The sequence below is a fragment of the Coregonus clupeaformis genome, unplaced genomic scaffold (genome assembly GCF_020615455.1).
Source record: "Coregonus clupeaformis isolate EN_2021a unplaced genomic scaffold, ASM2061545v1 scaf1938, whole genome shotgun sequence".
NCBI lineage: Eukaryota > Metazoa > Chordata > Actinopteri > Salmoniformes > Salmonidae > Coregonus > Coregonus clupeaformis.
The window spans coordinates 80,001-92,071 of NW_025535392.1; the positions used below are offsets into that span (position 1 = coordinate 80,001).

Genomic DNA, 12,071 nt, shown 5'->3' on the forward strand with positions numbered 1-12,071 from the left:
AAATAATATGAAATATTTTAACAATATCCAATCTTCAGACCTCCATGTGTGAGTGAAGGGACTAGTTTACATTCTAACCAACGCGTGGTTTATCTTCACCCTGGATGTGGCCTGTTATTCATCCAGAATACTCCCATTTTACTGGCTTCAGAGTCCAACCTTCATGAATTGAAACAGAACTCTTCAGCTGTGACGTTGCTGTGTTGGATCCTTACACACGCTTTTTCCACCAGAGGTGGTGGGGAGATGTGGTGTGACAGATATGTGTTGCCTTTGTAGATTACACACACTTTCAGCATGTTCTAGTCTGTAAAATACAATAAACCTGTTCCAGTCAGTCTCTTGTTCCAGTCAGTCTCTTGTTCCTCCTGGTCATGTTCTAGTCTGTAAAATACAATAAACCTGTTCCAGTCAGTCTCTTGTTCCTCCGGGTCATGTTCTAGTCTGGAAAATACAATAAACCTGTTCCAGTCAGTCTCTTGTTCTAGTCTGTAAAATACAATAAACCTGTTCTAGTCAGTCTCTTGTTCCTCCTGGTCATGTTCTTGTCTGTAAAATACAATAAACCTGTTCTAGTCAGTCTCTTGTTCCTCCTGGTCATGTTCTTGTCTGGAAAATACAATAAACCTGTTCCAGTCAGTCTCTTGTTCCTCCGGGTCATGTTCTAGTCTGTAAAATACAATAAACCTGTTCGTCAGTCTCTTGTTCCTCCTGGTCATGTTCTAGTCTGTAAAATACAATAAATCTGTTCGTCAGTCTCTTGTTCCTCCGGGTCATGTTCTAGTCTGGAAAATACAACAAACCTGTTCCAGTCTGTAAAATACAATAAACCTGTTCCAGTCAGTCTCTTGTTCCTCTGTAAAATACAATAAACCTGTTCTAGTCTGTAAAATACAACAAACCTGTTCCAGTCGGTCTCTTGTTCCTCCGGGTCATGTTCTAGTCTGTAAAAATACAATAAACCTGTTCGTCAGTCTCTTGTTCCTCCGGTTCATGTTCTAGTCTGGAAAATACAATAAACCTGTTCTCAGTCTCTTTGTTCCTCGGGTCTGTTCTAGTCTGTAAATACAATAAACCTGTTCCAGTCAGTCTCTTGTTCCTCCGGGTCATGTTCTAGTCTGTAAAATACAATAAACCTGTTCCAGTCAGTCTCTTGTTCCAGTCAGTCTCTTGTTCCTCCAGGTCATGTTCTAGTCTGGAAAATACAATAAACCTGTTCCAGTCAGTCTCTTGTTCCTCCGGGTCATGTTCTAGTCTGGAAAATACAATAAACCTGTTCCAGTCAGTCTCTTGTTCCAGTCAGTCTCTTGTTCCTCCAGGTCATGTTCTAGTCTGGAAAATACAATAAACCTGTTCCAGTCAGTCTCTTGTTCTAGTCTGGAAAATACAATAAACCTGTTCCAGTCAGTCTCTTGTTCCAGTCAGTCTCTTGTTCCTCCTGGTCATGTTCTAGTCTGGAAAATACAATAAACCTGTTCGTCAGTCTCTTGTTCCTCCTGGTCATGTTCTAGTCTGTAAAATACAATAAACCTGTTCTAGTCTGTAAAATACAATAAACCTGTTCGTCAGTCTCTTGTTCCTCCGGGTCATGTTCTAGTCTGGAAAATACAACAAACCTGTTCCAGTCTGTAAAATACAATAAACCTGTTCGTCAGTCTCTCGTTCCTCCGGGTCATGTTCTAGTCTGTAAAATACAATAAACCTGTTCTAGTCTGTAAAATACAATAAACCTGTTGGTCAGTCTCTTGTTCTTCCGGGTCATGTTCTAGTCTGTAAAATACAATAAACCTGTTTGTCAGTCTCTTGTTCCTCCTGGTCATGTTCTAGTCTGTAAAATACAATAAACCTGTTCGTCAGTCTCTTGCTCCTCCGGGTCATGTTCTAGTCTGGAAAATACAATAAACCTGTTCTAGTCTGTAAAATACAATAAACCTGTTCGTCAGTCTCTTGTTCCTCCGGGTCATGTTCTAGTCTGTAAAATACAATAAACCTGTTCTAGTCTGTAAAATACAATAAACCTGTTGGTCAGTCTCTTGTTCTTCCGGGTCATGTTCTAGTCTGTAAAATACAATAAACCTGTTCGTCAGTCTCTTGTTCCTCCTGGTCATGTTCTAGTCTGTAAAATACAATAAACCTGTTCGTCAGTCTCTCGTTCCTCCGGGTCATGTTCTAGTCTGTAAAATACAATAAACCTGTTCTAGTCTGTAAAATACAATAAACCTGTTCTAGTCTGTAAAATACAATAAACCTGTTGGTCAGTCTCTTGTTCTTCCGGGTCATGTTCTAGTCTGTAAAATACAATAAACCTGTTCGTCAGTCTCTTGTTCCTCCTGGTCATGTTCTAGTCTGTAAAATACAATAAACCTGTTCGTCAGTCTCTTGTTCCTCCGGGTCATGTTCTAGTCTGTAAAATACAATAAACCTGTTCCAGTCAGTCTCTTGTTCCTCCTGGTCATGTTCTAGTCTGGAAAATACAATAAACCTGTTCCAGTCAGTCTCTTGTTCTAGTCTGTAAAATACAATAAACCTGTTCTAGTCAGTCTCTAGTTCCTCTTGGTCATGTTCTAGTCTGGAAAATACAATAAACCTGTTCCAGTCAGTCTCTTGTTCCTCCGGGTCATGTTCTAGTCTTTAAAATACAATAAACCTGTTCCAGTCTGTAAAATACAATAAACCTGTTCGTCAGTCTCTTGTTCCTCCGGGTCATGTTCTAGTCTGGAAAATACAACAAACCTGTTCCAGTCTGTAAAATACAATAAACCTGTTCGTCAGTCTCTCGTTCCTCCGGGTCATGTTCTAGTCTGTAAAATACAATAAACCTGTTCTAGTCTGTAAAATACAATAAACCTGTTGGTCAGTCTCTTGTTCTTCGGGTCATGTTCTAGTCTGTAAAATACAATAAACCTGTTTGTCAGTCTCTTTGTTCCTTCTGGTCATGTTCTAGTCTGTAAAATACAATAAACCTGTTCGTCAGTCTTGTTCCTCCGGGTCATGTTCTAGTCTGGAAAATACAATAAACCTGTTCCAGTCAGTCTCTTGTTCCTCCGTAAAATACAATAAACCTGTTCCAGTCAGTCTCTTGTTCCTCCGGGTCATGTTCTAGTCTGTATAAATACAATAAACCTGTTCCAGTCAGCTCTCTTGTTCCTCCGGGTCATGTTCTAGTCTGTAAAATACAATAAACCTGTTCCAGTCAGTCTCTTGTTCCTCCGGGTCATGTTCTAGTCTGTAAAAATACAATAAACCTGTTCCAGTCAGTCTCTCTTGGTCCTCCGGGTCATGTTCTAGTCTGGAAAATACAACAAACCTGTTCCAGTCTGTAAAATACAATAAACCTGTTAGTCAGTCTCTTGTTCCTCCGGGTCATGTTCTAGTCTGGAAAATACAACAAACCTGTTCCAGTCTGTAAAATACAATAAACCTGTTCGTCAGTCTCTCGTTCCTCCGGGTCATGTTCTAGTCTGTAAAATACAATAAACCTGTTCTAGTCTGTAAAATACAATAAACCTGTTGGTCAGTCTCTTGTTCTTCCGGGTCATGTTCTAGTCTGTAAAATACAATAAACCTGTTTGTCAGTCTCTTGTTCCTTCTGGTCATGTTCTAGTCTGTAAAATACAATAAACCTGTTCGTCAGTCTCTTGTTCCTCCGGGTCATGTTCTAGTCTGGAAAATACAATAAACCTGTTCCAGTCAGTCTCTTGTTCCTCCGTAAATACAATAAACCTGTTCCAGTCACTCTTGTTCCTCCGGGTCATGTTTCTAGTCTGTAAAATACAATAAACCTGTTCCAGTCCAGTCTCTTGTTCCTCCGGGTCATGGTTTCTAGTCTGTAAAATACAATAAACCTGTTCCAGTCAGTCTCTTGTTCCTCCTGCTCATGTTCTAGTCTGGAAAATACAATAAACCTGTTCGTCAGTCTCTTGTTCCTCCGGGTCATGTTCTAGTCTGGAAAATACAACAAACCTGTTCCAGTCTGTAAAATACAATAAACCTGTTAGTCAGTCTCTTGTTCCTCCGGGTCATGTTCTAGTCTGGAAAATACAACAAACCTGTTCCAGTCTGTAAAATACAATAAACCTGTTCGTCAGTCTCTCGTTCCTCCGGGTCATGTTCTAGTCTGTAAAATACAATAAACCTGTTCTAGTCTGTAAAATACAATAAACCTGTTGGTCAGTCTCTTGTTCTTCCGGGTCATGTTCTAGTCTGTAAAATACAATAAACCTGTTTGTCAGTCTCTTGTTCCTTCTGGTCATGTTCTAGTCTGTAAAATACAATAAACCTGTTCGTCAGTCTCTTGTTCCTCCGGGTCATGTTCTAGTCTGGAAAATACAATAAACCTGTTCCAGTCAGTCTCTTGTTCCTCCGTAAAATACAATAAACCTGTTCCAGTCACTCTTGTTCCTCCGGGTCATGTTCTAGTCTGTAAAATACAATAAACCTGTTCCAGTCAGTCTCTTGTTCCTCCGGGTCATGTTCTAGTCTGTAAAATACAATAAACCTGTTCCAGTCAGTCTCTTGTTCCTCCTGCTCATGTTCTAGTCTGGAAAATACAATAAACCTGTTCGTCAGTCTCTTGTTCCTCCGGGTCATGTTCTAGTCTGGAAAATACAACAAACCTGTTCCAGTCTGTAAAATACAATAAACCTGTTAGTCAGTCTCTTGTTCCTCCGGGTCATGTTCTAGTCTGGAAAATACAACAAACCTGTTCCAGTCTGTAAAATACAATAAACCTGTTCGTCAGTCTCTCGTTCCTCCGGGTCATGTTCTAGTCTGTAAAATACAATAAACCTGTTCTAGTCTGTAAAATACAATAAACCTGTTCTAGTCTGTAAAATACAATAAACCTGTTGGTCAGTCTCTCGTTCCTCCGGGTCATGTTCTAGTCTGTAAATACAATAAACCTGTTCGTCAGTCTCTCGTTTCCTCCGGGTCATGTTCTAGTCTGTAAAATACAATAAACCTGTTCTAGTCTGTAAAATACAATAAACCTGTTGGTCAGTCTCTTGTTCCTCCTGGTCATGTTCTAGTCTGTAAAATACAATAAACCTGTTCGTCAGTCTCTTGTTCCTCCGGGTCATGTTCTAGTCTGTAAAATACAATAAACCTGTTCTAGTCTGTAAAATACAATAAACCTGTTGGTCAGTCTCTTGTTCTTCCGGGTCATGTTCTAGTCTGTAAAATACAATAAACCTGTTTGTCAGTCTCTTGTTCCTTCTGGTCATGTTCTAGTCTGTAAAATACAATAAACCTGTTCGTCAGTCTCTTGTTCCTCCGGGTCATGTTCTAGTCTGGAAAATACAATAAACCTGTTCCAGTCAGTCTCTCTTGTTCCTCCGTAAAATACAATAAACCTGTTCCAGTCACTCTTGTTCCTCCGGGTCATGTTCTAGTCTGTAAAATACAATAAACCTGTTCCAGTCAGTCTCTTGTTCCTCCGGGTCATGTTCTAGTCTGTAAAATACAATAAACCTGTTCCAGTCAGTCTCTTGTTCCTCCTGCTCATGTTCTAGTCTGGAAAATACAATAAACCTGTTCGTCAGTCTCTTGTTCCTCCGGGTCATGTTCTAGTCTGGAAAATACAACAAACCTGTTCCAGTCTGTAAAATACAATAAACCTGTTAGTCAGTCTCTTGTTCCTCCGGGTCATGTTCTAGTCTGGAAAATACAACAAACCTGTTCCAGTCTGTAAAATACACTAACCTGTTCGTCAGTCTCTCGTTCCTCCGGGTCATGTTCTAGTCTGTAAATACAATAAACCTGTTCTAGTCTGTAAAATACAATAAACCTGTTGGTCAGTCTCTTGTTCTTCCGGGTCATGTTCTAGTCTGTAAAATACAATAAACCTGTTTGTCAGTCTCTTGTTCCTTCTGGTCATGTTCTAGTCTGTAAAATACAATAAACCTGTTCGTCAGTCTCTTGTTCCTCCGGGTCATGTTCTAGTCTGGAAAATACAATAAACCTGTTCCAGTCAGTCTCTTGTTCCTCCGTAAAATACAATAAACCTGTTCCAGTCACTCTTGTTCCTCCGGGTCATGTTCTAGTCTGTAAAATACAATAAACCTGTTCCAGTCAGTCTCTTGTTCCTCCGGGTCATGTTCTAGTCTGTAAAATACAATAAACCTGTTCCAGTCAGTCTCTTGTTCCTCCTGCTCATGTTCTAGTCTGGAAAATACAATAAACCTGTTCGTCAGTCTCTTGTTCCTCCGGGTCATGTTCTAGTCTGGAAAATACAACAAACCTGTTCCAGTCTGTAAAAAATACAACAAACCTGTTAGTCAGTCTCTTGTTCCTCCGGGTCATGTTCTAGTCTGGAAAATACAACAAACCTGTTCCAGTCTGTAAAATACAATAAACCTGTTCGTCAGTCTCTCGTTCCTCCGGGTCATGTTCTAGTCTGTAAAATACAATAAACCTGTTCTAGTCTGTAAAATACAATAAACCTGTTCTAGTCTGTAAAATACAATAAACCTGTTGGTCAGTCTCTCGTTCCTCCGGGTCATGTTCTAGTCTGTAAAATACAATAAACCTGTTCGTCAGTCTCTCGTTCCTCCGGGTCATGTTCTAGTCTGTAAAATACAATAAACCTGTTCTAGTCTGTAAAATACAATAAACCTGTTGGTCAGTCTCTTGTTCCTCCTGGTCATGTTCTAGTCTGTAAAATACAATAAACCTGTTGGTCAGTCTCTTGTTCCTCCGGGTCATGTTCTAGTCTGTAAAATACAATAAACCTGTTCCAGTCAGTCTCTTGTTCCTCCGGGTCATGTTCTAGTCTGGAAAATACAACAAACCTGTTCCAGTCTGTAAAATACAATAAACCTGTTCGTCAGTCTCTCGTTCCTCCGTGTCATGTTACTTTTTAATTAGGCACACCTGTTAATTGAAATGCATTCCAGGTGACTACCTCATGAAGCTGGTTGAGAGAATGCCAAAAGTGTGCAAAGTTGTCAAGGCAAAAGGGTGGCTATTTGAATAATCTCAAATTTGTTTAACACTTCTTTGGTTACTACATGATTCCATATGTGTTATTTCATAGTTTTGAAGTCAATTATTATACAATGTAAAAAATATTGAAAATAAAGAAAAAAACCTTGAATGAGGAGGTGTCCAAACTTTTTTTACTGTAGTTCACTAACATTTTTAAAAAACGTCCATGGTTATTTCAACTAGTTCATCTTTTGTATAATTTCCCCCTGTAGTTAACTTCTGCAGCTAACATCAACCAGACACTAAACTTCTAATTTCACCCAGAATAAAAAACACTCACGCCTCCAACATCCAACACCGTAATAAACCCAACAGCCATCAGTTAAATGTTAGAAGTAGTTTTATTTATCCTTGGTCACAACGGTGGTATTTTACAGAACTAGGGTCAGAGGTCAGGCTTCTCCCTGCCGGGTCGGGGCGGGGCCTTAGTGGTACTTCCTCCAGCGGTCGTGCTCTGAGACGGAGAGAAGAGGAAATGGAGAGAGGGACAGAGAGGAAACGGAGAGAGGGACAGAGAGGAAACGGAGAGAGGGGGACAGAGAGCGAGGGAAGCAGGTTAAATGAGATCAGATGTTCCTTCACAGTGCTTTGAGGTCATCATGCTCGTCACCTTCTCCTGAAGGGTGCACTCGTTACCTTCAGGAGAAGGGTGCACTCACACTCCCCCTCATGGATTCAGAAGGGATGGACTGAGGAATATGGTGGACACTCCCTCTGGCCACGCTTCCTCCAATCCAATGCTTTTAAATGGAGGGGGAGTGAATGAGTGCACACTTCTGGAGAAGAGTAGAGAATTTGAACCAATCCAGTGTGTTACTTACTGAGGTGGTCGAACTCCCAGTGTAGAGTGTGTGTGTGTGTGTGTGTACTCCCAGTGTGTGTGTGTGTGTGTGTACTCCCAGTGTAGTGTGTGTGTACTCCCAGTGCAGTGTGTGTGTGTAGTGTGTGTGTACTCCCAGTCTAGTGTGTGTGTGTGTGTAGTGTGTGTCCTCCCAGTGTAGTGTGTTACTTACTGAGGGTGGTTGAACTCCCACATGTAGCTGAGGGCCACGTATCCAACCAGCAGCATGGCCACGCCTCCAATACCTCCCTTCTTCACGTTGATGTACTTGTTGTAATATCTGTCATGACCTGGAGAGACGACATGTTACTGTTAGACGGGAGGGGGTATCTGTCATGACCTGGAGAGACGACATGTTACTGTTAGACGGGAGGGGGTATCTGTCATGACCTGGAGAGAGACAACATGTTACTGTTAGATGGGAGGGGGTATCTGTCATGACCTGGAGAGACGACATGTTACTGTTAGACGGGAGGGGGTATCTGTCATGACCTGGAGAGACGACATGTTACTGTTAGACGGGAGGGTATCTGTCATGACCTGGAGAGACAACATGTTACTGTTAGACGGGGGAGGGTATCTGTCATGACCTGGAGAGACGACATGTTACTGTTAGACGGGAGGGGGTATCTGTCATGACCTGGAGAGACGACATGTTACTGTTAGACGGGAGGGGGTATCTGTCATGACCTGGAGAGACGACATGTTACTGTTAGACGGGAGGGGGTATCTGTCATGACCTGGAGAGACAACATGTTACTGTTAGACGGGAGGGGGTATCTGTCATGACCTGGAGAGACGACATGTTACTGTTAGACGGGAGGGGGTATCTGTCATGACCTGGGAGAGACAACATGTTACTGTTAGACGGGAGGGGTATCTGTCATGACCTGGAGAGAGACAACATGTTACTGTTAGACGGGAGGGGGTATCTGTCATGACCTGGAGAGAGACAACATGTTACTGTTAGACGGGAGGGGGTATCTGTCATGACCTGGAGAGACAACATGTTACTGTTAGACGGGAGGGGGGTATCTGTCATGACCTGGAGAGACGACATGTTACTGTTAGACGGAGGGGGTATCTGTCATGACCTGGAGAGACAACATGTTACTGTTAGACGGGGAGGGGGTATCTGTCATGACCTGGAGAGACGACATGTTACTGTTAGGCAGGAGGGGGTATCTGTCATGACCTGGAGAGACGACATGTTACTGTTAGACGGGAGGGGTATCTGTCATGACCTGGAGAGACAACATGTTACTGTTAGACGGGGAGGGGGTATCTGTCATGACCTGGAGAGACGACATGTTACTGTTAGACGGGAGGGGGTATCTGTCATGACCTGGAGAGAGACAACATGTTACTGTTAGACGGGAGGGGTATCTGTCATGACCTGGAGAGACTGACATGTTACTGTTAGACGGGAGGGGGTATCTGTCATGACCTGGAGAGAGACAACATGTTACTGTTAGACGGGAGGGGGTATCTGTCATGACCTGGAGAGACAACATGTTACTGTTAGACGGGGAGGGGTATCTGTCATGACCTGGAGAGACGACATGTTACTGTTAGACGGGAGGGGGTATCTGTCATGACCTGGAGAGAGACAACATGTTACTGTTAGACGGGGAGGGGGTATCTGTCATGACCTGGAGAGGCGACATGTTACTGTTAGACGGGAGGGGGTATCTGTCATGACCTGGAGAGAGACAACATGTTACTGTTAGACGGGAGGGGGTATCTGTCATGACCTGGAGAGACGACATGTTACTGTTAGACGGGAGGGGGTATCTGTCATGACCTGGAGAGACGACATGTTTCTGTTAGACGGGAGGGGGTATCTGTCATGACCTGGAGAGAGACAACATGTTACTGTTAGACGGGAGGGGGTATCTGTCATCGACCTGGAGAGACGACATGTTACTGTTAGACGGGAGGGTATCTGTCATGACCTGGAGAGAGACAACATGTTACTGTTAGACGGGAGGGGGTATCTGTCATGACCTGGAGAGGCGACATGTTACTGTTAGACGGGAGGGGGTATCTGTCATGACCTGGAGAGAGACAACATGTTACTGTTAGACGGGAGGGAATGTATCTGTCATGACCTGGAGAGACGACATGTTTCTGTTAGACGGGAGGGGGTATCTGTCATGACCTGGAGAGAGACAACATGTTACTGTTAGACGGGAGGGGTATCTGTCATGACCTGGAGAGGCGACATGTTACTGTTAGACGGGAGGGGGTATCTGTCATGACCTGGAGAGAGACAACATGTTACTGTTAGGCGGAGGGGTATCTGTCATGACCTGGAGAGGCGACATGTTACTGTTAGACGGGAGGGGGTATCTGTCATGACATGAGAGAGAGACAACATGTTACTGTTAGACGGGAGGGTATCATGTCATGACCTGGAGAGACGACATGTTTCTGTTAGACGGAGGGGGGTATCTGTCATGACCTGGAGAGAGACAACATGTTACTGTTAGACGGGAGGGGGTATCTGTCATGCCCTGGAGAGAGACGACATGTTACTGTTAGACACTGTGTTTGTGTGTCAGTGTGTGTTATAACCATTATCACCATTGCGGATGCTGGCGAGGACTCCGTTGGGAGTGAAGTCCCTCTTGCCCAGCCACGAGCCCAGCTCTCCCAGCTTCACATCCATCAGACGCTTCTCACCCACGGGAACTAAGGACACAGGTAGACACACACAATAAATACACACCCTCCGTCTCTCTCACCCACGGGAACTAAGGACACAGGTACACACACACAATAAATACACACCCTCCGTCTCCACTCACTCACACACACCACCGAAGACCGCCATTCATTGCTACAAGTTATATGGTTACCATGTCGTTAGTATTTCACTAGAGACCGGAGCCAGCAGTGTAAAATTCTCATATCCACGAAGATGCATAAGTTACCTGACCACTTTGAGTTCTCTAGATAGCTAACTAAAGTTAAGATAGTTGGCTAGTTCAAAGTCACGGGAGTTATGTTGAGCCTGGATCGCTCAGAGAGAAGGTGTTGTTATAAACCCCTTAGCGGTCATTAGCCAGCAAGCTACAGACGTTGCCAACTGCATGCAGGCAGAGGCCAGTCCTGCAGGCTAACTAGCTTAGCTAGCTAACCTCCCTGGCTAAAGACCTAACCACCTAGCATATCGTCTGGACGGCCACACGCTGTAAAACTGGTTGAATTTACACCCTTTAGAGAAGCTGTCACTGAATATTTTTTGCCCCATGCAATATACCCAAGTTGTTATATAAAGTTGTATCTGTCCCGTTTTGAATGGCCATGACAGCAAAGTCCTTGACTTGACTCTAACCGTGGATTAACCGCGGCCTTCAAACAACATCGGAACATCAACTAAACTCCACACATCTCGCTTATTTATGCAATAAAATACAATATTCTGCGCGTAAATGCTGGAGTGGAAGATGTGAGTTCCGTAAAACAAACGTAAACGTTTCACACACGGGACCAACGAACGCAGTTACCTATCCTGTCCGCCATCTTGCTCGGAGGAGAGAGTGAATACCGCGGTGGATGTTGGGACTGAAATGGAAGGAGAGGATTGTGGGAGGAACGTGTTTTTTTTGTCTAGAAGGGATACAGCTTTTGTCAAAATTCCCTTTTCATAGTAAGTTTAGGAGAACGTACGCAACAGGTTAGGAGAAAAAAAACGTAGCAGGTTATGATAATTCGTTTAAGGTTAGGAAAAGGGTAAGGGTTAGGGCTAGCTAAAATGCTAAAATATTATAATCTACTGTTGACGTCAATTTGACAATAACTGTATCCCATCTAGACAAGAGCGAGGAAAGTAGCAAGGCAAAATATTTTTTATAAATATTGTTAGGGGTGTATAACAATAAAATTATTTGTTAAAAATAAATTAAAAATACATTTAGACTCATAATATATTTTACAACACAACTAATAACAGAAAGATACATTTATTTATGAACGCACCAGCTGATTCGCCGGTCTGCAGAGCCGCGTCTATCCACTAGAGGGCAGCAGATAACATAAACGGAATGCAGTCAGAGAGGAATAGGCAATAAACTATCTTCAACGCAGTTTGTTTCAGAATGATGGTTTTGATCAGGTGTCTATTCAAGCTGACATTTAACTAATTACCTAACGTAACAGAGTTTGAGAGCATCCTGTCAGGCTGTATCACCGCCTGGTACGGCAACTGCACCGCGCCCGCAACCGTAGGACTCTCCAGAGG

At 43.0% G+C, this 12,071-nt stretch overlaps 1 protein-coding gene and 2 long non-coding RNA genes across 3 annotated transcripts in view; all 3 read right to left on the reverse strand.

Annotated features, from left to right (window-relative positions):
• The window catches only part of LOC123487969, a 1,446-nt gene extending 1,083 nt beyond the window's left edge, over positions 1 to 363 (reverse strand). The window contains exon 1 of the long non-coding RNA XR_006659919.1: positions 1 to 363. This exon is cut by the window's left edge and continues 468 nt beyond it. This is a non-coding gene — a long non-coding RNA (uncharacterized LOC123487969).
• Positions 364 to 7,306: 6,943 nt separating this feature from the next.
• On the reverse strand, positions 7,307 to 7,893 carry LOC123487964. Its single transcript, XR_006659918.1, has 2 exons — positions 7,621 to 7,893; positions 7,307 to 7,438 (listed from the first exon to the last, which is right to left on the reverse strand). It is a non-coding gene; the product is annotated as an uncharacterized LOC123487964 (long non-coding RNA).
• A 100-nt stretch (positions 7,894 to 7,993) lies between these two features.
• LOC123487966 (ATP synthase subunit f, mitochondrial-like) lies at positions 7,994 to 11,411 on the reverse strand. Its single transcript, XM_045218969.1, has 3 exons — positions 11,338 to 11,411; positions 10,412 to 10,519; positions 7,994 to 8,115 (listed from the first exon to the last, which is right to left on the reverse strand). Exons 1-3 carry the CDS (start codon positions 11,351 to 11,353, stop codon positions 7,994 to 7,996), a joined length of 246 nt encoding a protein of 81 aa, XP_045074904.1. The 5' UTR covers positions 11,354 to 11,411.
• Between the last annotated feature and the right edge of the window lie 660 nt (positions 11,412 to 12,071).

Bases quoted from the DNA above. Each gene is read 5' to 3' on its own strand.
- LOC123487966 (XM_045218969.1), bottom strand. The intron at 8,116-10,411 runs GTGATAATGGTT...TCGTCTCTCCAG, and splicing joins CCTCGCCAGCATCCGCAATG to GTCATGACAGATATTACAAC.